The following is a 26,238-nucleotide window of genomic DNA, read 5'->3' on the forward strand; positions in this document are numbered from 1 at the left end:
GTTTCCTCTCTTTATAAATTGTTTCCGTACACTGAAGCCAATTCGGTGGGCATAATCTTTGTAAAATTCATATGCACTATCATCACAATCAAATTTCATGCCAATTTTTGGAGCGTCTATTGCAGTGCTTGATTTTTTTGGGCTTCCATGAGTAGGTACTACTTGAGCCTCCTTTTGAATAAAAAAATAAAAAATAAAAATAAATAAATAAAAAAATTAAGCAGATTAGGAAAATAAATTTGCATATGGAAAAAAAAAAAAAAAAAACATGTAAATGAATTGATGTGCATGTAAATAAAAACATGTAAATAAATTTGATATGGTTTTCTTTTCTATCTACCCCATATAAACTTACTGTTCTAGATATTAGTGGCAACTTATTCACTGGTTATGTACCAAAGACCCTTGGTAATTTGGAACAAATCCAATTGCTCAACTTGGGGTATAACAACTTCACTAGTGAACCTTTTCCAGAATCTAGCTTTTTTGACTCTCTGCAAATATTTGAAAATTTTGGGTATACAATCTAATCCACTGAATGACCTCCATTCTGCCTCCCTTGGGAATCTCTCCACTTCTCTAGAGAAAATTGATGCTTCTGCTAGCCAGATTAAGAGCAAGATTACCCCAGGAATTGGTAATTTGAGCAATTTGGTAGACTTGTACCTAAACAGCAATGAGTTCATTGGACCTATACCCTCTGCATTAGGAAGGCTAGTTAAGTTACAAAGGTTGGAAGTTCAATACAATAATCTATAGGGAACCATTTCAACTGACCTTTGTGGAATGAAGAACTTGGGTCAACTAGTTCTAAGCCGAAATATGCTTTTTGGTTCCATACCATCATGCTTGGGTAATATGCCTCTCTTAAGATATCTCTCACTAGACTCTAATAAGCTAAGTTCCATGATACCTTCCACTATGTGGAGCCTTGAAAACCTCTTGGATTTGAACTTGTCATCAAATTCTTTAATTGGCAATTTACTTCCAGAATTTGGAACTTTTAAGGCCATGATTAATCAACATAATAAAAAAAAAATTATTATATTTTTCTGTGTATATAAACACTGTTTATAGAACAGAGCACCTTATGTATTTTTCTGTGTATATAAACACTGTTTATAAAAGTTTCAAATAACTGTTTTTTTTTTTTTTTTTTGGCGCCTTTAGGGAGTTAGTTATATTTTTCTGTGTATATAAAACAGAGCACCTTATGTATTGATTTCATTCATTCTTTTCCCAATTCTTGTAATTCTCTCTCAATCAATGAAATCCTTTCAATTCTATTTAGATTTCTCAGTTTTTACAAGAACCTAAGTAAAACTGTAGCTAAGTTTTTTCAACCCAAAAAAAAGCCTCAATTTTCCTTCAACTGTTACAAAGATTTCCAATGCAAACAAACAAAACCTCAAAAAAATTTCCCATTTAAACATTTTCCTCCAAAAAATTATTTTAAAAGAAAATCCACAAGAATCAAGAAAAAACCCAAGAGCAAACTTTGAAAATCCACCAAAATTCGAAGCTACAAAACTCAACTAAGATCAGGCAAGCTCCAATATTCAAACTTTGAAAATCAATCACAAACAATGAACAACAATAGAAATAACAAACCAATGCATAAAAATCTAAAATCTGCTAATGGAAAACGAACCTTGAAAAAGGTTGAGCAGTCGGCTCTGTTTTCGTCATAGAGATTATTGCGAAAGGAATCGTCTTTGTGTTCGTCACAGAGATTACCACCAAAAGAATCATCTTTGTCTTCATCACAGAGGTAACCGCGAAAATAATTGTCTTCATTACTGAGATTGCCACAAAAGGAAGGGTATGGAGAGGTGGTTCTCGGTGGCGACAAGTTGGGTGGGGGATGGGGAAGGCAGAGAGGGAGAAGGGGGAAGGGAGTGGGAACGGCAGAATGAGAGAGGTTTGGAGGGAGTGGCGCCAACTGAGAGGGAAGGGATTGGATGGGAGGAATGGCGAAGCGTGGTGGATGGGTGGGACTATCGGAATCGGAAACAATGGAAAGATCAGGGGGGACAGGCGGAGGGAGCATTGGTTGATTGCGGCTGAGATCAATTGAAGAGAGAAAGGGAAAAGAACGAATGAGAGAGATGGAGATGGGATTTGAGCTGTATAAGGCTGAAGGAAGGAGACAGAGAGAGTGTGAGTGACTGGTGTGGTTTAGGACTGAGCTTTTCGTTTTGGTTATGGTGGGAAATAATTGCTCTTTTGATAATAAAAAAAAAAAAAAAAGAGAGGGAAATATGGCACAGGTTGCACTAGGGAGAGAGCCTAACGTCTGACTTAACAGGGAATTGAGTTAACGGGAGTTTTTTATCTTGGTTACTTCTTGAATTTCAGCTTTAGTGGGTTGGACAGGTGTTCCACTCTGATGGAGACACATCACAGGTTGAAGAGAGTTCCTGCAATCCAGGTTGCAGAGAAACTTTCTCCATATCGAAATGATCAATTTTCCAATTTGAAATTTCCTGAAAATGATTGTGTTTCCATTTCTCGCTTTTTCACTGGGTATATAGGTGGCTTTTCTACATCTGAGCTTAATTTCTTTATAAACACTCGCAAGCAAATGGCTCATAATACTAGTCTCGTCATAGCTCTACTTCACATATTTGCCTTGTCATTTCTGAACATTCTTGTAATAAGCAATGGTTTCGAGAGTGGTGAGATCAGCTGCTTGAGGTCCATTAAAGAGTCACTAGAAGACCCTTACAACAAATTCAAACATTCATGGAACTTCAGCAACACCACGAGAGGTTTCATCTGTAACTTTGTTGGGGTCACTTGCTGGAATCCAGATGAAAACAGGATTATTGGTATCGAACTCGGGAACATGAGGCTCAAGGGCCAGTTCCCTCGAACCAAGAACTGCTGGTTATTGACACATCTTAACCTCTCAGGTAACGAGCTTGCAGGCACCATCCCATCTGAGATATCAGACTGGCTCCCGTTTGTGACAGTCCTCGATCTTCCTCCAACAATTTTTCGGGTGAAATTAATCCCAAAGCGCATATGGAATTGCACTTATTTGAACGTCCTTCGACTTGACAATAACCAGCTAACGGGACTTATTCCTCCAGAATTTTTCCTGCTACATAGGATAAAAAACTTCAGTGTTGCTAACAATCGGTTGTCAGGGCCGGTGCCTATGTTTTACAATCTTACCTTTCCTGCAGAAAGCTATGCAAACAATCCAGGACTTTGTGGGGCACCATTGGATCCATGCATGGCTGCTCCTGCGAAGTTTCATGTTCTCTTCAAACAAGGATTTTTGGTAGGCTGGGTTTTCTCTACGGTGTCGGTGGTGGTGGTTATATTTCTTTATACTCCCTGGGTGCCTCTACTGAATGCGACAACCAAGAACAACAAAAGAATGAAAGAAGAAATTAATGGAAGCCAGGGCTCTGCAACAACCGAAAGAAGCAAGAACGTAAAGATAATCTCTCGGGGCTTATTTATTTTTATTTTTTTAATATCAAAGAATTATTTCTTCGTCTTCTTAAAAAAAAAAAAAAAAAAAAAACTTTCCTTACATCTTTATTATTCTTATGTTCAGTAGCAGCTGTAGGAATCTTTTAATTTTAAGATGGTGGCTAATAAATTTAAATTATGCAAGATTTAATAAAGTAATAAATTAAATATTTGTTACAATAGGAAATTGTTTCAATAATAAATTTTTTTAATAACATGGTTTTGTCCTGTTTTTGTTGGGTTGATCGATGTTTGTTATTATTTGGACTAATATTTATTGTTGTTATTTAAGTTTTTATTTTTTATTTTTTTATTTTTTATTTTTTTTATCTAGAGAAAGGGATTAAGGATTATATTTGGGGGTAGAATTAATTTTAGAGTAATGTTACATTTACAATATTTTTACAATAAATCTTATGTAAAAAGCTGTTTATTAAGGGGTAAAAAATAATATCAATATAACGCTTAAATTAGAATCAGTAACAACTTATCACATTGAATTTTTATTTTGAAATTATTGTGAAACCGTTGTGAATGTATCAATTTTATTTTAGTGAACCCAAATTTTTGTAATTAGCAAGTCAGAGTGTTTAACATTTTTACTTTTTATTATAATAGTTACAATAAGTTAGTTTAGCAAACAATTTTTTTTTTTTTTTTTTTTTTTTAAGTATGTATATATATATATATATTTGCAAGTCAGGTGGTCCTGTGACCCTAGCTTGCATGTGGAGCCCACTGCTTATGTTTTGACATTAATATATGATAGACATGGTGCACATACATGGACGGCTACGCAAAATAGATGCCCTCTATGGCTCTATCTCATTACCAGCGTTCCATTTTATACTCGATCTCCATTAATCTCAAAAAGCTGTGTTTGATTTTTTTTTTTTTTTTATTTATATAGATTTTAGTTATTTTATAGGCAAATTATATTGTTGCATTAAATTCACATAAGATTAATTGAGAAAAATATAATGAGATTTAAAAATATTTTACAAACAAATAATATAAATGAAGAAATTTGAAAGAACATTAGGCACAACCACACAAGAAAATACTAATTAATTTATGTGTTCTGATATTAGGCTTACATATAAGCTAGGGAGAGATAAAGATAAAATTTCACTAAATATATGGAGATTACAAAGGTAATATAGATGTACTTTCCTAAAAACTTAACATTCTTTTCATAGAGTTTCAACCTGTTTCCAAAAAAAAACCTAAAGTAATTTTGGTTTGCTCTAGTCTAATTAGGGCACATCATAACTCAAAATACAAAGAAATTTAGGAGTTGTTTGGTTTTAGTGTTTAAATAACAGTTTTGCAGTATTTAAACAACAATAACATTTCTGTAATGTATTTCTATAATATTCAAACACGAATTTCTATAACACTAAAAACTTAACAACAATACTAAAAATTTTCAACCAAACGTGCCCTAGTATTTATAAAATTTCAAAGTCGGCATGATGCCTATCCTTTGTGGGATGAAATATTGTGCTACACGTAAAATATTAACCCAATTTAAAACAAGTCTTTTTTTTTTTTTTTTTTTTGAGAAAGAATTTAAGACAAAGTCAAAAAGAATAAGCGTGTGACAATTCACACCACTGACTAAAGAATCTCCACCTTGACCTTCGAATCAAGTCACACAAACAACACTTCTCTATCACCTCCATCCAAAATCATAATTAAGAGCAAACTCAAACGCAAAGACCAGTAAAAAACTTGAATTTGTACAAAGGAACTGTAGGAATAAACGGTTCCTTGTGATTGAGTGAATTAAGATTATAGCGAAAAGAGAGTACAAAATAAAGTACATAAGAAATACGAGGATTACATGATTTAGCTTAACGGCTTATGTTTACAAAAGAAATTTTTATTAAATGTTATATTTTTCTTATATGAAAGTATAGTACAAATCTTAGAAAGCCACATCTTCACTATACTTTCAGTTCTCTCAATTACAATGAACCCTAAGTAGAGTTTAAATAGAAAGAGAGAGCTACCGGTTAAATATGCATGGACTCACAATAAAATTGGCATCTTGGGCCTACACTCATAAATCTAATACCTCTAATATGAGGGAACTTAGTCATCATGTCTATTGGATTATCTATAGGCCAAATTTTCTAAAGCAAAATATCTCTCTCATGAATAATTTCATGAACAAAGAGGAAGCAGAAATCAATGTTCTTGATTATTTGTTAGATAAATAGCACTGTGGCTTTCACATAATATGCAAATGTTTTCCTAAGACTTCTATCAAAACAAGTACCTAGCCAAATATCCTCTTAGTCACTTATGTCACTGCCATGTATTTAGTCTCACGTTGACAATTCTATAGTGGATTTTAGTGTCCGTCTCCAACTCAGCAGTGCTTTAGCATATGTAAAAAGTAGTAATACTAATATAGCCAAATAGCCTTTTCGTTCAACAAATTCTCTACCACTTAAAACAAACAACCATGTGTTAAATTCTGCTTTATTTTCCGTTCAACACTAACGCAGCATGCAAAAATGATGATTGGTTCACAGATTTCTCAATTGGAGAGAATGATTACTAGAATGAGCTTTACAGAACTTAGAGAGGCAACTGGCAACTTCAACACACATAATTTCATCGGGCTGGGAAAGATTGGGATAATGTACAAGGCAGTGCTTCCAAATGGTTGGCCACTTGCAGTTAAGAGGTTCTATGAATCTCCATCTTTTGAAAAGCAATTTGTATCTGAGCTATTTGCTCTTGGTAGATTGAGACACAAGAACCTATTTCCCCTCTTGGGGTACTGCAAAGAAAGGAAGGGAAAGCTTTTGGTGTACAAATATATATTGAATGGTAACCTTTGTGATTGGCTACATGCAATGGAGGGCAATGATAAGATCTTGGAGTGGCATTTGAGGATTAAAATTGCAATCGGGATAGCAAGAGGCCTAGCATGGCTTCACCATAAGTGCAATTTCCGAGTAGTCCATCTTAGCTTGAGTTCTACGTCTATCTTACTGGATAAGAATTTTGAGCCCAAGATATCAAATTTTGGAGGGGCAAAAATATCAAATTCCGAAGGGGCATTGTTCTTGGATTCTATTGACATTGACTCAAGCAATGGCTCTTTTGTAGACAGTGGAGTTTGGGAGTTGGGTTTTGTCAAAAAGGATGTGTATGACTTTGGAATTTTACTGCTTGAGCTAATTATAGGAAAGGAACCCTTTGAAATCAATAATTATTCGAAAAGTTTGAATGGGAGTTTGCTTGATTGGATTACTCATCTTTTGACTAGTTCTTCTAATCTCTACAGTGTCATTGATAAATCTTTGATTGGCCGAGAGTTTGATGGTGAAATCTTTCAGTTACTTAGAATTGCATGTACGTGCCTGAACCCTTTTCCTGGTCAAAGGCCTACAATGCTTGAATTATACACTACAATTAGTATTTTGGGGGAGAGACATGGCATCACAAATGACACTGAGACATTGAGGCAATCTGAAATTGCTCCTCCAAGTTCCTCAAATGAAATTGTTGAGTTAGAAATTACATAGACCAACTGAAGTATGAGATACAAATTGTAACTACTGTATTGAGAAAAATACGTAACATAATAATTTGCTACGTTGTTAACTTGGGCTTCGTTTGCTTGCTGTAATCTTTTTTTGTTGTAAAAAAAGCAAATAACTATAAGTTGTATTGAATCTATATATAATGGCAAATAAAGTCATATATATGCATCGAAGCACGGATCACTTAAAAAAAAAAAAAAAAAAAAGATCATACTTTTTCTATATGTGTATCAGTTGTCCTGGTTATTGGCAATTTGGCATTTATATATTCATTTAAAATAATTGTTCAAATTTCCAAAATAGATTTTTTTTTTCTTTGTTGAAATCAGATGCATCTTCGTACTCTGTTGATGGACTACTTGTATAGCTACTATTTGTAAGGGTATGGCCAACTGCTATCGTTTCTGATAATAAAGAATTACCCTATCAGTTTGTATTTCCTCGTTTGCATGGGCCACTGTTTAGTCATTTATCATTTTAGATCTATAACAATTGACCATATGATTTGAAAAATTACGTTACCCTGGTCTATGAGGACATAATAACCCTGCTAAAGCTGATCATTGCACATTTGAAAATTTTAAAAATTAAAAAAAAAAAGCCATACCAATTAGCTAAGCTTTCTACCCACGTTGAGGATCAGGTTCATTTGCATATTTGATGAAGAAGCGTTTTGCTGCAGTAGTTAATGGAAATTAATTTTCTTGGCTGACTTTTTTCTAGTTGATCCCAACTAAAATTGATCAATGAAGTAAATTGGCAAATATGATTTTGGGATCATTAAAACCGGATGACCCATGGGCCCTACAAAATTTTCAAGAGATCTTTTCGTTTTTGCTTTTTATTACTTTATTAGAGTTTTTTATTGCATCATTACCATTATTGTAAGGTCAGTCCAAAACTCTAAGGTAAAGCGTCATTTCTATTTGAAATAGATCTATTTTATGATTTAGATCAAAGCATAATTGGTACTCATGCTCTTAATTAATTCCTCTTTGATACCTAATGTAAATTAATTATTTTAATGATAACAGATATCAAAACTGGCTGAGATTTTTTTTTTCTCATGCATTTCTCATTCTTCGCACTCTCAATTTGTCCCTATGTTTTCTCTTGCAAATGTTAATTGGGTAAATATTGACAAAAGGGATTGAATTTTTAACCTATCTCTGATAAAAAAAATCATTTAGGTAATAGACAAATACAAAAATGAACTATAATAGAAAAGTTAAGTATCTTTATTTCAATTAAAGTTCATAAAATGTATGGACTAAAACATTATTTGTTTTTCCTCCCTATTGTTGAGATAATTTTTTCGATAACTAGGTCTTTATCATGATTTTATGAATATCTATTTAATTTAATTAACTGATACAAACAATTATCATGTTTTTATCATTAATGGTATCAGAGTTATACTATTATCTTTACTAGCGTTTAACCCGCTAGGCGACTATCTCATTTGCTTCTATAGTAGAGCCGACCCTAATTGTGAGTGGTAAGGAGAAAAAGTGGAGAGTCCATGCAAAAGTGACTTGCAGCTAATTATAATTTGTCACGTAAGATAATTGTGAAGTTTTATGTGATAGTAAAATTACTCGTAAACTTATAAACAGTAGATTGGCCCAAAAAACGTAACTGTAGGGGAAGCAAAATCTGATATGACCTGTGGACCTGACATGACTAAACGGTTTGTAAGCAGGTCATGAGATGAGGCTAAAAGCGTTTGGGTCATATTTGAGTTGACATGGGTAACCCGTTTAATAAACGGGTCCTGTCCATGTTCAACATGTCCATTTAACCTATTTGGCTCATAAATTTATTAGCTTTTGTTATTATTGCAATTTATGATTGTAATTATATGTTTATTACTCTATTTATAGTTGTAATTGTATTTTAATTTTAAATATATAGGAATTAGTAACAAGTTATTTAGGTAAGTATGATCTATTAATCAAACAGGTTATTAAACAGGTCATTGATATTGATCTTTACATAAATTGTTAATTAAATGGATTAAAAGTGTTGTGTCTGGTTGACGTATTTAATAAACAGATTGTGTTAGTATTGAGAATTCTTAATAAATTTACTAAACAAGTTTGAATTAACCCATTCATTACTTGACATGACACAAATCTGTCCCGAACATGAATTTCCACCCTACGAAATTGTTCCGTGGAAAAACATAACGTAGACTTATAGAAACTAGTATGCATAATTAAAGGATTGTGGCCCACATTGACTCTATAGCAGTCACTGCTTCATCTTTCTTATTTTCCTGGCCGCTGCCTGAAAGAAATGAGGCGTCCTTCTTTGAAAAAGCATGGAACCACCCTATTTCTATAATTCACCCGCACTAACACTGTAATTGACTAATTCGTTAGAAGAAAACGTACGTTGTTAGCTTATGTAAGAGGCTTGTCCTTCTTTGAAGATGCAAGGAATCACGCTCTTTCTTTTATAGCGAAGAATAATAAGTGGTTCACATTTGGTCCTACTCCTTTTGAGTACCGATATATTGACTAGACTTTCATTCCTGCTATATCATCCAAATGAGTTGTTTTTCTTATGTGGTTTGATGCTTCTAATGTTCTACATAAGCAAAAGATTTTACAGTCTAATTTCCTTTTATTATTTCATCTAATTCCTGTCATCTTATTCGTGTCAATACTCATGCTGCGAAAATCTCAGACCCAAATGCTTCCTAATGCAAGAGCTCTGGTTTTGCTCCACATTCTTGTCTGCTCATTATTGCCAGGTACATTTAGCCTGAGTTCTGGTACCCTGAGTGATATCTTTTGCTTGAAATCAATTACAGATTCCTTAGAGGACCCTCTCAATAATATAAAATCTTCTTGGACCTTCAACAAAAAAGGTTCTTTCTGTGGGTATGTTGGGGTCACTTGTTGGAACTCATTTAGGGTACGAGGTTTAGATCTAGCTAACAAGGGGCTCAAGGGCGAGTTCCCTAGGGGCCTTGTGAACTGCAGCGAACTATTAATGTTAGACCTGTCAGGTAATGTAATTTCAGGTTCAATCCCACAAGATATCAACCACATATTACCCTCTATAAAAATGCTCAATCTCTCAAACAATCACTTGTCCGGGGAAATCCCATTGAGCTTCGCTAATTGCTCTAGTCTAGAGTTCCTGAAACTTGACAACAATAGGCTTAAGGGTCGAATCCCTAAGCAACTCGGCCAGCTCAGGTTGATAATCTTTACTGTTACTAACAATTTGTTGTCAGGGCCAGTGCCAGACTTTGTCAGCAGGGATACAATCACGTCCGAGAGCTATGTAAATAATAGTGGACTTTGTGGTGGGCCTTTGGATTGCTGCAAAAATGATGGTGGATGTTCCTTTGAAGGTTCATTCAAAATTGGATTTAAACTTGGTTTTATACTGTTTTGCACTCTTGTAAATACAAATATTTTACTGTGCTATTGGGTGAGAATCGTGACATCATATAAGAAGAATGAAACGATGCCCACAAAGACAACAGTGTTGAACTTGGAGGAGTGCAGGAAGAACAAGGGTAAACAAGTTGATCAAATTACCCCATTGCCAGCCAAGGGCCTTCATCAAGAAGAAATCATACCGGTACTTTTTCTCGCTCTTCTAAATATTTGAATAATCGTTCAAAAATCTCGTAGTTGGATGACATAAGAAAGCTATCTTTTATTAAGAAAATTAGGATTTAATTAAAGGATAAATACTCTTCCACCCTAATAGGGTATGTGTAACAAAACTACCCTTAATCAGTCAAAATTTTTGTAGTTTAGTAGCATAAGTACACCATCATTTATTAAAAAAATTAGGAATTAAATCCCAACGATAAAAAAAATAAATAAATAAAAAGAAAAGGTACTGTCATTCTTTATTCAACTGACTTGTGTTGAGTAATAATTGAGTCAGAGATAAATCAATAACTCTTTGATTCTGTTGCTTAATAGAATTTTATTGTTCACTTTGTTTCCTAAAAGTCTAGAGTGATAATTTTTTTACAAGAATCTTATAATTGTTGTGGCGATGAGCTATAAATAGTAGAAAATAAAAAAGATGTTAATGGTGGTTCCAGGAAAATCAATAACATAACTTAATTAATATGCAAGTCAACAATTGTGACAGGAAAACTTTCCTTTATATTCATTTTGCAATATAAATTTATATTGTAGACACATAAAAAGCATGGTTTTTAAACTTGAACCAGACTGGACTGTCTAACCAGATTAATTGGAAATCAAACTAAAGTCCAATTTTTAAGCATGCAGAACCGTAATTGTTAAGTTGTAAAGATTTAGGATTAAATGTTTAGAATTTCAACTTGTATGTGTTAACAAACAGAGAACAAGAACATGTCTAGAATAGGTGTTAGACATTGCTTAAAGTTGTACAAGTCAAAACTCAAGATTCTACAAGCTGCAGGAAGAATAATTAATTTTCTGTGAAGGTCGACTGATCGAAGGGTCAGGCTTGATCAATCGAGAATCGCAAAAAAATAATTTCTGTGGAATTTTTAAACTGGCCCAAGCCCACAAAAGCGTTTAGGTTTTAGTCCAACACTCTTACGTATAAAAGGAAAACCCTAGCCATGTTTTGAAAACTCTTAAAAGACTTGTGAGTTACTCCTATGAGATCTGAGAGGTTCTGTACCTTCTAACTCTACAAGCGTCTACTGGAACAAGATCTACAATCAAGTGCTAGTGGAATCTAGTTACTGCATAGATCAACAAGTCGTGATCTGAAACCTTTGAGTGAGATCTCAAAGTCACAAGCGTGGGTGCTTGTGTGCTGCAAATCTAAGAGAGAAGGAGTTCGTGGATTCAGAATTTGCACGTGGTCGCGTTAGTAAGTTACTATTGGAGGTAGTAATAGATTTAGGGTTAAATCTTTTACAAAAACTCTAATTCTTTATTAGTGAATTTGTTTTACCTTGAAGATAGTTTAGTCAAATTCTCCCCAAGTTTTTATCTTGAAACTGTTGGTTTCATTAGTTTTTTTAGATCATCATATAGTGAAGTTATTTATTTTCCGCTGGATTGCATGATATGATTTACTATTGTTTAACCTAGATCTAAATAATTAACCTAAGTAACTACTTGACTAATACATTAGGTTAAACAATCTATTTTAAGAGATCTAAACAAACAAATAGTAATATTTAGAAAATCAATACAAATCGATCAATGAACTCAATGTTTAAAAAATGGACCACACTAGCCGATTCAACTAGGAACCAAGCACCAGTTCGGTCTGGAAAAATCACTCAAAATAAGTAAAACAACAATATTGCTCACATCAGGTATGGTACTTGGGTCCAAGACTACAAAGTGGACCAGTTGTCAACTTACCAAAACATCTATTTTATCATAGCAAGGTTCTCAAAAAATATAGCTTTTAGCAACTAAAAAAATTATTTTATCTATTTTAATATCTCATTTTACCATTTATCCAACATCAAAAGTTCTATTTTAAAGAATAACACATTAAAATAATATATAAAATCCAATAACGCATTAAAATAATATAACTAATTTCTACACATGTACAAAAAGCTCACATACAACCATGGCTACTGCCAAACACTCAAACCCACAACCATATCCAAACACCCATTTAACAAAACACCCAAAAAACAAGAAATTCTCAGGCTTCAAGTCCCTATGAATCACCCCATGCCTATGGAAAAGTTGCACAACTGAGTTCCACAAGCTAATTAAAACCACCACCAACAAGAGACCCACGACAAAACCACCACACAAACCCAGCCACACTGAAAACCCACCACACAATCGCGGTGACAAGCAACCCAGGACAAAACCACCGCACAAACCTAACCACTCTGAAAACCCACAAGACAACCACAGCGACAAGCGACCCACGATAATGATCAAACCAGCCACATCGATCGACCCAGCCAACCACAGCTCCCAACGACCTACTGCACCAATTGACCCAGCCACACCCAAACCCACCACATGAGCTACCTATTGCACCGATCGACCTATTCATGGCACCCAAACACGATGAAAATCATCGCACAAGCCTGGGCAAAAGGGAGAGAGGGCTGGGTTGGGCAGAGATAAGGTTGGGCAGAGAGAGGTTGGAGGGAGAAAGGGTAGGAGTTGTGTTGGGTTGTCTGAGATAGTGGAAACAAGGCACGCGTGTGTGGGAATGAAAAAATTGGTTTTTGCTTTAACATCCAGCTAAAGTGAGCTGCCGGAGATAGCAGGTCACTGTAGTTGACACTCAAAAAATTTTAACTTTAGCTTCTTTGATGTAGCATGTGTTTTTAGTGACTTGGTTGCTAAATGACTATTTAGACATTTTAGCAAGCTTCCTGTGAATGCTCTAACCACTATGCTATGGCTGTTGTTGATCCTCCTTGTGGAAAGTATCCCATACGAATAATGAAAAAAACTTTCATTAATGTTTATTTATATTATACCTAATATTGACACTCTTTTCTTATATCAACCATCTCAAAAGGGGGAATGTATTAAAAGAATCATAATTAAAATTCTTTCAAATATATTCATAGTCTTATACTTTAAAAAATTAATTATCCTTTAATGTTTCTTATGCATTATTATTTTTATAAACTTTCTTATATAAGTTGTAAAAAATTAAAAACATCAAACAATGCATATATATATATATATATATTTCATTATTTATAATTTAGTTAATTATTAATTAATTATGACGTCATCACGGTCTAATCTCGATCTGATTTAAAAAAAAAAAAAATTAAACCTCTCCCTTTTATGGTTCTTTGAACGGTCCAGATTTTAAACATATAAAAAAGTGGCAAATATTGTACATATTTGCAAAAAATAGTTAAAAAAAAAAAAAATCAATGATCCATGCATTTTTTGACTTCTATATTCTATTGCAATTTTTGATTAATCGTAATTCAAAATGGAAAATTATTTAATCTACAGGTTCCCGAGTTGGAGAGACTGGTTAGTATAATGAACATTACAGAACTTAGTGAGGCAACTGGCAATTTCAGCACATGCAATGTCATTGGGTTTGGAAAGATCGGAATGATGTACAAGGGAGTGCTTTCAAATGGTCGGCCTTCTGCGATCAAGAGGTTACTTAATTCTCAATCTTTTGAGAAACATTTTATTTCTGAGCTATTGGCTTTAGGTAGATTGAGACAATAACATAGTTCCTCTTTAGGATACTGTATAGAAGGCAAGGAAAAACTTTTGGTGTACAAATATATATCAAATGGTAACCTTTATGATTGGCTACATGAGCGAAAGGCAAGCATAAGATCTTGGAATGGCCTTCGAGGATTAAAATTGCTATGGGGATAGCAAGAGGCCTAGTATGGCTTCACCATAAATGCAATTTCCGAGTGGTCCATCTTAACTTGTGTGCAAACTCTATCTTACTTGATCAGAATTTTGAGCCCAAGATATCGAATTTCGGTGAGTCAATAATATCAAATTTTGGTGGGAAATGTTCAAGAACCCAAGAGGCAGTGATGTTTGGGAGTTGGGGTATGTAAAAAAGGATGTCTACGACTTTGGAATTTTGCTCCTTGAGCTAATTACAGGGAAGGAATCCATTGAAATTAATAATTATGCCAACAATTCAAATGAGAATTTGGTTGATTGGATTGCTCATCTTTTGAACTCTTCTGATCTCTACAATGTGATTGATGAATCTTTGATTGGTAGAGGATTCGAAGATGAAATCTTTGAGTTACTTAGAATTGCATTTACTTGTCTTCAGCTCTTTCCTAGTAAAAGGCCGACCTCGCTTGAACTATACAATACAATACGTATTTTTGGAGAAAGATATTGCCTCACAAATGGCTCTGAGATATGGAGGCAATCTGAAATTGCCACTGCGAGTACCCTTTGTGAAATTGTAGAGGCCGAAATTACATAGGCCAATTATAGCATGGCATCCAAACTCCAAAGTGTAATATTTACGTAGAGAAAATCCGTAATGGATTTGGGTTTATGTTTGTTTTCTATGGTCATCTACTAAAGTTTTTTTTTTTTTTTTGGGGAGGGGGGGGGTGGATTTGGGTGCTTCGTGACCTTAAAAAAAATGAGGAAATAAAGTTATATTTGGATCTCTATATTATAGTTAAGACATTAGTTATGTTAGGACAGTACATTAATAGTGTACTTTCTCTTTTTATATTAAAAAAAAAAGTGAGTTTCATCTTATGAGGGAGGAATACGTTATTATATTGATGCACGTTTAATTTTTTATTTTTTTTGGGATAAAAAACTGAAATTCCATTAATATTAACAAGAAGGAACTACATTAGCTAAGAGAGCATGTTCTAAGAAACAAGGGCTCTCCTCAATCCAAGTAACAAATTGCTCAACACCCTGAGCATGTTTTGCTAACAAGGGAGCTACCTTATTACATTTCCTACCAACATGTGATATAGAAAAACTATGAAAAGCACTTAAAAGAGAACTAATTCCACACACAACTGATGCTATCGAAGATGGAGGAGTAGAAATGCCAACAATTGCATTTGAAACCATAACAGAGTCTCCCTCAAGAACAATCTCATGAAAGCCCATATCTCTTGCAAACAAATCCCCAATTCATAAACTTTTGCTTCGGCCTCCAAGGAACCCAACTGCTGATTTAGCTTCATTAACAGAGCTCCCATAAGCAATCCTTCACAATTGCGAATTACAACTCCAACCCTGACTTTCTTTGTTGCACAAAGACAGCCCCATCAACATTTACTTTAAAAACAGAACCCGTTGGAGGTGACCAAACCTGTCTGCAATGTGTTGCCGAAACTAGAGTTGAAGGTGTTGCACTTGTAGAGCTTGCTGAATCTGCAGAATTAGGTGCTGCACTTGGAGAACTTGCTGCATCTACATAATTTGCTGCTTTAAAAGAATCAATATATCTTCCACACCAATTGACCAACTCCAATCCTGTCATAAACTTCCTACCATGTCTTTTCTCATTCCGTCTAGTCCACAAAGCCCAAGCAATGGTCACAGCCAATGAGAGCACATCATTATCACTTTTCTGAACATGCACCAAAAACCAAAACAATTCCATAAAGTCATTAAAAAACTGATCTTGCTGCCTGCAGAAAATTGATGTAAGGGCCCAAGTATTAGAAGCACAGAAACAGCTCCAAAAAACATGGCCTGATGATTCACAACCCATCCTACATTCTTCACATAAATCATTTTCAACAATCCCTCTCCTTTTAAGGTTAGACAATGTTGGTAGAATGTTTTTACACGCTCTCCACGCAAAATGTTCACCTTATTTGGAATTTGCAAGCCCCACAACACCTTCCAAAGTGATGTCATATTGCTATGGTCTGAACTTGATCCTGAATCAGCTTGCTTTCTAGTCTCCATTGCAATTTTGTAGGCACTCCTCAATGAGAACTTCCCATTTGGGGTTGCGCTCCATATCAAAACATCACTAGGCAGAGTTGAACTTAGTGGCAAACTAAGAATGATCTCAGCTTCATGTGGTAAGAAAATCTGATGAATTAAATTAGTCCTCCACTCCCCATTCTCACTGTTAATCAAATCAGAAACAAGAGCTTCACAACCCAACAATTTTGGTGGTGATATTACTTTAAAAGTTGATGGGATGGGCAGCCATTTATTAGACCAAATTCGAATCTTCTGTCCATTTCCAACCCGCCATCTTGCTCCACTCCTAACAATATGTTGTGCAGCCATTATACTTCACCACAAACAAGATGGACGCCTTCCAACAGTAGCTTCCACAAAATCACAATCAGGAAAATATTTAGCTTTAAGAACTTTATATGCAAGGGAATTAGTTTCTATTTGAAGCTTCTAACCTTGTTTAGCTAATAGAGCTAAATTAAACTCCTTAAGTAGTTTAAAACCCACACCACCCTGATTTTTTGGAACACAGAGATTCTCCCAACACATCCAACTCATCTTTCGTTCATCACCCTTCTGCCCCCACCAAAAATTTCTTACCATTCTTGTCAATTCCTCACATATAGAATCAGGAAGTTTAAAATAACTCATAGTGTATATAGACACTGCTTGGGCAACAGCCTTTATCAAAATTTCCTTGCCAGCTCTAGATAATAGCTTTTCCTTCCACCCTGCCAATTTTTTAGCTAACTTCTCTTTAAGCTCCATAAAGGTATTGCGTTTAGAGCGACCCACCAAAGATGGAAGTCCAAAATATTTTTCATGTTGGTGAATGACTTGGGCATCAAATCTCCTTTTGAATTCTTCCTTGATATTAGTAGGAGTATTTTTGCTAAAAAATAGAGAAGTTTTTGCTCGATTTAAAAGTTGACCCGAGGCTTTTTCATAAATCCCAATTATTCTCTACAAAGTTTCACACTCTTCCATGGAAGCTCTACAAAATATTAAACTATCATCTGCAAAAAATAAATGAGAAATACTTGGACCTCATTTGCAAGCAGCCACCCCATGTAACACCCCATTCTCCACTGATTTTTTAATTAATGCAGAAAGTCCTTCAGCACAAATCAAAAACAAATATGGAGATAAAGGGTCACCTTGGTGTAAGCCTCTAGTTGGAATTATAGACCCACTTGGTACACCATTCTTTCCATTATCTTCTCCAACCAAATCCATTCAACCCGGTCTTACGCTTTACTCATATCCAACTTGAGAGAAACCTCACTCACTTTGCCTTTCTTCTTTTGGCTAATGTGGTGCATAGTTTCAAAAGCAACTAAAACATTGTCAGTTATTAACCTTCCATGCACAAAAACACTTTGTGTATCACTAATAAGAGAAGGCAATATTTTCCGAAGTCTATTAGTAAGAGTTTTTGAAGCTAATTTATACACCACATTGCAAAGACTAATAGGATGATATTCAGTGACCTTGGTGGGATTTTTTGTTTTTGGAATAAGAACAATATGAGTCTCATTAAATTTTGGTGGAACTTTCCCATGATTAAGAAAATCCAAAACCATTTTAATCACACAATCACCAACTGACTGCTAAAAATGTTGGTAAAACAAAGGGGGCATACCGTCAGGACCCGGAGCTTAGTTGTATACATCTGCTTCAAGGCTTGGGAGACTTCAATTCCTTGGAATTCTGATGTAAGCATATTGTTCGTCTCCACCGAAACATTTGGCTGAACAACATCTAAGATCTCAGCAAAATCTGTGGGATGAGCTGATGTAAACAGATCCGTGTAGTACTTCATGAAAACTTCCTCAATTATTGAATCATCTTCCTGCCAAATCTGATTTTCATCAAGAATGCCATTAATATGATTCCTTTGAAATCTGCCTGAAGCTCTTGCATGAAAGAATGTTGAATTCCTATCCCCCAACTGTAACCAAGTTAGATGCGATCTTTGACTCCACATAGCTTCTTCCCTATCCTACCATTCATTTAATTCAGTCCATATTCTACATGTCTCCTGGACAAGCTCTAAACTGGATTGTTGCTTCTCAAGCCATTGGAGACGTTGTTGCAGGCTATTAATTTTTGTTTGCACATGGCCAAATTCTTTTTTATTCCAGCTCACCAATTTGTCTCGGTATAAATACATACATTTTAAGAATGGAAATTCGACCCCAGAAAGCAACCCATCCTCCCCCAAGCTTCTGAAACTACTTTCTCATATCTTTCATCTTTCAGCCACATAGCTTCAAAGCGGAATAATTTACACCTACTTCTTCGCTGAACCAGTCTCTTATCCAAGTGAATAGATAATTGTGAATGATCTGAGGTTGAACTAGATAAGTGGAAAACTTTAGCACTTGGAAATAAATTAGACCAGGTTGTAGAGGCTAAAGCCTGGTCAATTATTTCTCTAATTTGAGTGCCATCTCTTTTAATGTACCTCCAAGTAAATTTTGAACCCACGTATCCCAAATCTCTCAAGTCACATACATCAATAGCATCCCTAAAAATCTCCATATGTTTTGCCTACCTAATCCTTCCTCCTTCTTTCTCACTCATCCCCATAATTTCATTAAAATCCACCATAACCAACCATGGTAGATTATCCTTTCGGTGCAAGTATTTGAGAAGTTTCCAAGATTCTTCTCTTTTTGAGGCTTCTGGATTACCATAAAATCCTGTGATGCGCCACCAGCCAATATTCTGACCACCATCCACATGGGCATCTATATACCACTTAGAATAGTCTTGAATATGAACTAAGGACTCAATCTTCCACAAAAGTGCAGTACCGCCACTTCTTCCTTCACTCGGAATAATCAAACCGTGCTTAAACCCAATTTTATTCATACTTCATAGTGTCTAAATTAGCGTTAGTCTCCATTAAGAAGATCAAAGCGGGAGCTTCCTTTTGAATAACCTTCTGTAAGGTTTTGACTGTCCTAGGGTTCCCAAGCCCCCAGCAGTTCCAACTTAGAATACTCATTGTTCCCGGTGGGGTTGCCTAGCAACCTCCGCCGCTTTAAATTGGTTGACTTGATCCAGAGTATGTGAATCTTCCTCCAGTTTCTTTTTCTTCTCAAGGTCCATATTGATAGCCTCCACACTATTAGAGAGTCTACATGTACCCCCCACCCCCACAGACAAGTCTCCTTTTGAATTAGTATTCTTTTCTCTTGTCATTCTTTTCCACGTAGCTTTTTTGGGTACAAAGTCCCTACTACTTTTATAATTGTGAGGATTAGGCAAAACCAACTCACCACTTGTATTTCCACTAGTCTGGATAGTCTCTATAGGACTTCCACTCATCTTAGGAGACTTCCCAACTTGTCGGAGTTTGTAGCCAGATTTATTAGGACCACTAGATATACTACCCACACTGAAAATATCTCTATCAGGTAGGGAGGGATTAAGGTCACTGCATAAACTATCCTTAGTTTTAGAGCTCACAACAACAGATTTACTTGAATTCAAATTCAAATCCAAATAGCCCACCGATAAAGCTCTATCAATATCAGGTAGTTTTTCATTAACATTGGTAACCGACTCCTTATTTTTAGCATCTAAACTTACCGTTGTATTTTGGATCAACTGCTCACCCAAATTTTCCAACTGTCCACTTAACTGTCCAACTTCACCGGAGACAATTCCATCATCTTCTCAAAATCAGTAGAGGTAGAACGTACTACACCAACACTCTCAGATACAGGTTTTACACAATAACTCGGCTCTCTTGGTGAAACATTTGATATGAGAGAAGAACTTAGATTACCCTGATGACGACTTGGAGCATTACTCCTGAAGCCTTTGACATCCACAACAGTTTTCCTTAAAGGATTAAATTGTGTTGCATGGAGCCATTGCCTAAATTGTTGGTCATCAACTTTTAAAGAACCCTTACTCTGTCGCCAAAGAGAATAATCTTTATCATCATGAGAAAACATTTCACACAAGTAGCAAAAGTTTGGTAACCGCTTATACTTGAATGAAACAAATCCTTGAGTACTATCATCAAAACAAATTGATCTTCCACGACACAAAGGCTGTGAAGTATCAATGGCGAGCCGAATTCTAATAAAATTTCCTCCAATCATCTCTGAAACATTATTAGACTTAATAACCTCACCCAGAGTATCTCCAATTTCCATAGCAACATCTGATGTTAACCAACTAAATGGTAGATTATGAATTTGTACCCAAAATTTCGTCTGTGAGAAGTCTACTTTCTCCATGGGAGTAATACCATCATATCTTGTCAGTACAACCAAGTGTCGATCAAAAGACCAAGGTTCTCTCATAAGGACTTTGATTATATCAGATTCAAGTTCAAAAACAAAGAGAAGATGATTGTCACCTGCATCTCTAATTCCGAAGTCATAGCTTGTACGCCATAAAGTCTTGAAAGTCTTTGCCACTGCATCAATACACACATTCCTTTTTGTAAAAAACTTTGCAATGAGAACATACTCCTCAGATTGATTATTCTTTGTTAGCGCCAATGTGTTGCTCTCCTTGTTAGAGAGAGACAAAGTTTTCCAACGTTTTGTAAGATCATCCATAGCCTAAACTACACTGTTTCTAAATACCCACAAGAAACATGAAAACACTCAGACTAAATAAATTCTACATAGAACACAAGCATTTACACAAATCTGGAAGGAAATAACTACTACGGCAAAGGAAGTCAGAGGAAACCAACTGCCAATGGGTAAACTCTAAACGTCTTCCTTAATAGAAAAAGAAACAGATTTCTACAGTGTGGATAGAGTTGAGAGAAACAACTATACCCAACTGAGAACTTAAACATCTACACTCCCTTTCTCACTCAGAATTTTCATGAAACAGTTATCTTGTATCCAACACTACTGACTAACAACCACCATCACAATGCCCCACAACCGAATTTGCCATCACTGAGAATAGCAACGTACTGCTAGCATGACCATCAAACACAGGCTGCGCAGATATTTCTTTTGTTGATGCCAACCGATTTGCTGATCCAATTGCTAAGCTCAGTGCCTCTCAAAATAGTAACTATGTTTCTTTTGCTAACCCACCATGGTAGGGAACTTGCTGGCCTTCAATAATGCTGAGCTCTTTTCTAACAGTTTGATTATTATCTAATATATCATAATAATGGCTTTGTTATTACCAAAAAAAAAGAGAGAGAGAGAGTATTTGCTACGAAATTGCAAGAAAAACACTACCTTAGTTGTAAGATTAAAAAATTTGAAAACTAGTTATTTTTAATTTGCAAGTGGTCTTCACAAAAGAAACATCCATTGCATTTCTAAGAGCATCTCCAACAAGCTCTCTAAATCCAAAATTTAGAGAGTAAACCCACAAAATGGTGCTCCAATAATCTCTCTAAATTACTATTCATTAGCAAAAAGATTTTTTTGCTAATGAACAGTCACTCTCTTGGTTTGATGACCTACTATTCGAGCAAAACAATTAACTGTCATAAAAAATTCAAACCACTAAATAAAATATTCAATTTTACTCAAGTTCACAATGGCTAAGTGCAAACATCTTTATCTAAACTCAATCACAATCAAAATACAAACTCAAATTACAGTCTTAAAACTAATAAAAAAAAAAAAAAGCAACAACAACAACAAAGCAAATCTAACCTATTTGAGCAGTGGTGGTGAGGAGGACGAGCAGTAGTGGAGCGGACAAGGCAACATGTTTGAACACCGATTTAAGGCTAACTCTCTCTTGCTGGCGATCTATGTGTGTGTGTGTGTGTGTGTAAGAGAGAGAGAGAGAGAGAGAGAGAGAGAGAGAGAGAGAGAGGTATGTCTGGAGGTAGAAACAAAAAATGAAAATGAAGATAGAGATAAGAAGCATACGTGTGTGGAGGAGGAAAAAAGAGGAAAAAAAAAAAAAAAAAGAAGAAAGAAATGTATAGATGAAAAAAAAAAGTATAGAGATAAGGGAAAAATAAAATAAAGAATAAGTAATTAAAATTGAGAAATGCTACCACAATATTTTTACAATACTTTCACAATAAATCTTAAGTGGTAGGTTATTATTAGCTAATATTGGTTAAAATAAAATCAGAAAGAGAAAAAAATAATTTTAATAGTATGTTCAAATTAAAATCAGTATCAACTTATCACAAATGACTTTTTATGAAAGTATTGTAAAAATATTATGAATGTAGCTTTTAGGAATGAATGAAGGGAAATTGAAAGGAGAATAAAGAGATATTAAAAGGAGAATAAAGAGATATTAAAGAAAGAATGAATAAATAATATTTAAATGGAATAGAGAAATGATATAAAGTCTGTCAGAAAGTGGATTTAAAAAAGTAAGCAAAAGGTAAAATGTAATGTTCTTTCTCTAAATAGTACAAAAATTTAAAAAGCTTGCTCGAGATGCTCTAAGGCTGCATTTGTTTCGGTTGTAAAGGAAATCTGGAAAATATTTTACACCCTTGAGGATGTTTGGGTACACATGAAAATTTGGTCAAACTGAAAATAAATTTCAGTTGACTGTAAAATATAGTCCCTAACTCTGTAAAACCAATTCCATAGTTATTTTACCTTCAAATCTCATTTTACAGACTTAAAACAAAGAAAGAGAGAGAGAGAGAGAGAGAGAGAGAGAGCAGCAGTAAGTTGGTCCAATCTCCAATCCACACAAACCCATCACGGGTCAAATTGCTCTATTCATTCCCCTCCCTGTGTTGGTCAGTACTATTTCCTTGTCTTCCTTGGCTTTTCTTCTCCTTATCGCGCCGCCTCAGCTCCTATGTCGTGCTCAAACCCATCTTTAAGCACTGCATTTCCCCGATAAACCCAGCCGCCAATCTGTCCCCGATGAACCCAGCTAAACCCACCCTTATTTGACCATCTCGTTCTCGTTGTTGCCACTGTGTAGCTCGTCTCCTCCACCTCTCTTGATCTCATTGCCGCCGGCCTCTAGAGCGACATACCCATGACTGATCTCGTTGTCACCTCCAAAGATTGTCGTCACCGCCTCTAGATCAACCCTCCCTTGACCTGATTTCAACCAAGTTTCTTGATCTACCTCTCTCTTTCCCTCAATCTCTCACTTTTTCTTCCTCCCTCTCTCTAGTTTTACCTAGTTTGAACCCAGCTAAACCCACCCCGATTTGATCATCTCGTTCTCGTTGTTGCCACTGTGTAGCTCGTCTCCTCCACCTCTCTTGATCTCATTGCCGCCGGCCTTTAGAGCGACATACCTATGACTGATCTCGTTGTCACCTCCAAAGATTGTCGTCACCGCCTCTAGATCAACCCTCCCTTGACCTGATTTCAACGAAGTTTCTTGATCTACCTCTCTCTTTCCCTCAATCTCTCACTTTTTCTTCCTCCCTCTCTCTAGTTTTACCGAGTTTGAGAGTTTTAATGGTTTTAATCTGATTTTTGTTTCTTTTAAAAGTTTATATATTGCAATTTTCTATTATAAAATTTGTTTGGAAACTAAGAAAATGTGAGAAATTAGTAGAAAATTTGCATTTTCAGAATGTTACCAAACACTTGAAATTATTGTCTAATATAATTTTTCAAATGCAACCAAACAGTAAGAAATATTTTCCTTTCCTGAAAATATTTTTACATGAAATTATTTTATACTCGGAAAATAATTTACATCTTGCCAAACGCAGTCTAAGTTTCTAATAATAAAGAAATAAAAGTTAACAACTTTATGGCCATTTTTTATAATAATAAATAAATAAAAGTTAACAACTTTATGAGTTGGGCTCGAATATATTTTGTTAAATATGTGTTGGGCTCCACGCAATGCCGAGAAATTTGAGTCCATACTGATCTTTTTGTTTCGCACTATCAAAAAAAAAAAAAGAAAAAAAGAAAGAGGCTTCGCCCAAGAAACATGACTGTTATTTTATTTTTATCAAAAAAGAAGAAGAAGAAGAAGAAGAAGAAGAAGTAGTAGCCATTCAAAGATTGCATCTCACATGTATCAAAAAAAATGAAAGAAAGATTGCATCTCACATTCACAAAGAAAAATAAAGATTATGTATGACCCGCATTAACTCTGTAATTGACCCACAGCTCTGAACAAGGCTAGAACCCAAACAGAAATAAAAAGTTCAGTCTTTTCAAACTTTGCTCCATCAAAGTCCCGTCTTAAGTTCTAAATTCTCTTTGCATGGATTCATCCTCAACCTCTCTCTATCTCTATACATTTACTTAATCGCTACAGATTTTTTCATTTCCAACAAAAGTCACAGCTAGGGTGGCAATTTTTATCCAAAACCCATGAACCCACCCATTTCCACTTAATTTAAGTAAGTCTTGACCCAACCCTATTAAACATTTGGGTTAAATAGGTAAAGACCCATTTGGGTGTTTAATTAAATGAGTTTTAATGGGTAAACCATTGGATATCCAATGGTACCCATCTTTTTTTTAAAAATACTAATTTTTTTTTTTAATTTTTATTTATTTTTTATTTATTTTTTTTCCTGAAATGTCTAATCCCTCTCACCCTCTCTCATATCAAGGCCTCCATGGCCGAAATTTGCTGCTGCTCGCCATTGACCAGTTCTCTTCAACCGATTTTGTCTCTTGTGCTAGCAGTTGATATACAAAATTCGATGTTGGTAACAGTTTTTTTTTTTTTTAATTCAATTTTATATAATTTGAATTTCAGGTTTGTGTGTGTCTGTGTTTTGTTTGGTTGCTTAGAAAAATTGAAGGAAAAGAAAGAAATGAGAGCTAATTTGTTAGTTTGAATTGAAGGTGAAACTTAGGTTTTCCTGAAAATTTAGTTGATTTTCTTTTCTTGATTTATTGGGGTTTTCTTTTTATTGATGGATACTGAACTAGTTGCTCCTAAATTGGTTTTCTGTTCAACGGATTACAGATTATCATTTTTCCATTTTGTTTTTGATTTGGTGAGTTGGGTTTTAATTGGTCTTGATTTTAATTCATGAGATTTTATTTGTTATTTGTTCAAAATTGTTTTATTTGGTATTTGGGTTAAATGGGTTAGGTGGGTAATGGGTATTTAATTTTTATCTAGCTAGGTAGAAAATGGTTAAATGAATACTTAATACCCAATTCATTTATGGCCCAATCCAAAAACTACTCAACAAGCCCAATTGCCGCCACCTCGTCACAACTAATCAATCCTACTAATTTGATTCTCTTCACAGCCACGTTCCTAAACCCATCGTTATCTCTCATACCCAAACCCATGCTCAGATCCATACCCATACATATCCCAGACCCAGACCCAACTCCATTTTTCTCTTATAACCTGATCAGATTGCTTCTCACTTCCTTCTTCATCATCTCCTGCTTCACCGCAATTAACTCCACACTCAATGGCACCAATCCTGTACTCCGACCTTCTTTCCCATTCCCGTTCTCCTTCTCCAGCCTCAAATTTAAAGTATTCGTGACTTATGAAATCGTGTTTGATACCTCGCACAATTCCATACTTGGTAAAGATGGTGTCAATAATGTCAGAGGTTCATTGGTTGTTGACGATGTCATTTCAATCGGAGGCACAAAATCCTATTGTCCTTGAGGGAGAAAAAGGAAGTTATAGAGATTTTAGAATTTTTCCAAACTTGATCTTACGTGTGATCATTTTAAATTTTTTTTATTTTTTATTTTTTAATTAGATCTAGTGGTCCAGTTAGTTGTTGATGTGGCATGAAAAATAATTGTTTGGGGAGAGAAAATAAAAATATTCAAAGAAAATGATATAGAATTTTGGTTGTTTCTAATGAAACAATTGATACGTAATAAAAACAAAAGATAACAAAAAGATAAAGTTTG

General features: G+C 35.0%; 5 protein-coding genes across 5 annotated transcripts; 4 read left to right on the forward strand and 1 right to left on the reverse strand.

Moving 5' to 3' along the window:
* The first annotated feature begins 2,389 nt into the window (after positions 1–2,389).
* On the forward strand, positions 2,390–6,058 carry LOC136063791 (probably inactive leucine-rich repeat receptor-like protein kinase At5g48380). Its single transcript, XM_065764687.1, has 2 exons — positions 2,390–3,464; positions 6,003–6,058. The coding sequence occupies exons 1-2, from the start codon at positions 2,390–2,392 to the stop codon at positions 6,056–6,058; spliced, it is 1,131 nt and encodes a 376-aa protein (XP_065620759.1).
* Position 6,059: 1 nt separating this feature from the next.
* On the forward strand, positions 6,060–7,031 carry LOC136063792 (probably inactive leucine-rich repeat receptor-like protein kinase At5g48380). The gene has a single exon (XM_065764688.1). It carries the CDS (start codon positions 6,060–6,062, stop codon positions 7,029–7,031), a length of 972 nt encoding a protein of 323 aa, XP_065620760.1.
* Positions 7,032–9,403: 2,372 nt separating this feature from the next.
* On the forward strand, positions 9,404–15,043 carry LOC112008153 (receptor-like protein 44). The gene is made up of 3 exons (XM_065764695.1): positions 9,404–10,649; positions 13,994–14,148; positions 14,318–15,043. Exons 1-3 carry the CDS (start codon positions 9,618–9,620, stop codon positions 14,331–14,333), a joined length of 1,203 nt encoding a protein of 400 aa, XP_065620767.1. The 5' UTR covers positions 9,404–9,617; the 3' UTR covers positions 14,334–15,043.
* Positions 14,523–14,957, forward strand: LOC136063793 (probably inactive leucine-rich repeat receptor-like protein kinase At5g48380). The gene has a single exon (XM_065764689.1). The coding sequence runs from the start codon at positions 14,523–14,525 to the stop codon at positions 14,955–14,957; it is 435 nt and encodes a 144-aa protein (XP_065620761.1).
* Positions 15,044–15,301: 258 nt separating the features above from the next.
* Positions 15,302–22,257, reverse strand: LOC136063797 (uncharacterized). Its single transcript, XM_065764699.1, has 2 exons — positions 22,087–22,257; positions 15,302–21,573 (listed from the first exon to the last, which is right to left on the reverse strand). The coding sequence occupies exon 2, from the start codon at positions 21,010–21,012 to the stop codon at positions 20,074–20,076; it is 939 nt and encodes a 312-aa protein (XP_065620771.1). The 5' UTR covers positions 21,013–21,573; positions 22,087–22,257; the 3' UTR covers positions 15,302–20,073.
* Positions 22,258–26,238: the final 3,981 nt, after the last annotated feature.

This window comes from Quercus suber, unplaced genomic scaffold (assembly GCF_002906115.3).
Source record: "Quercus suber isolate HL8 unplaced genomic scaffold, Cork oak 2.0 scaffold_578, whole genome shotgun sequence".
In the NCBI taxonomy this organism is placed as follows: Eukaryota; Viridiplantae; Streptophyta; class Magnoliopsida; order Fagales; family Fagaceae; genus Quercus; species Quercus suber.

What these genes read in the sequence shown, in the direction of transcription:
- LOC136063793 (XM_065764689.1), top strand. Translation starts at nt 14,523, where the DNA reads ATGTTCAAGAACCCAAGAGGCAGTGATGTTTGGGAGTTGGGGTATGTA.
- LOC136063792 (XM_065764688.1), top strand. Translation starts at nt 6,060, where the DNA reads ATGAGCTTTACAGAACTTAGAGAGGCAACTGGCAACTTCAACACACAT.
- LOC112008153 (XM_065764695.1), top strand. Translation starts at nt 9,618, where the DNA reads ATGTGGTTTGATGCTTCTAATGTTCTACATAAGCAAAAGATTTTACAG. An exon ending in ATCAAGAAGAAATCATACCG is followed by an intron (nt 10,650 to 13,993) that starts GTACTTTTTCTC and finishes TTTAATCTACAG; the next exon opens with GTTCCCGAGTTGGAGAGACT.
- LOC136063797 (XM_065764699.1), bottom strand. Translation starts at nt 21,012, where the DNA reads ATGGATGATCTTACAAAACGTTGGAAAACTTTGTCTCTCTCTAACAAG.
- LOC136063791 (XM_065764687.1), top strand. Translation starts at nt 2,390, where the DNA reads ATGGAGACACATCACAGGTTGAAGAGAGTTCCTGCAATCCAGGTTGCA. An exon ending in CGTAAAGATAATCTCTCGGG is followed by an intron (nt 3,465 to 6,002) that starts GCTTATTTATTT and finishes ACACTAACGCAG; the next exon opens with CATGCAAAAATGATGATTGG.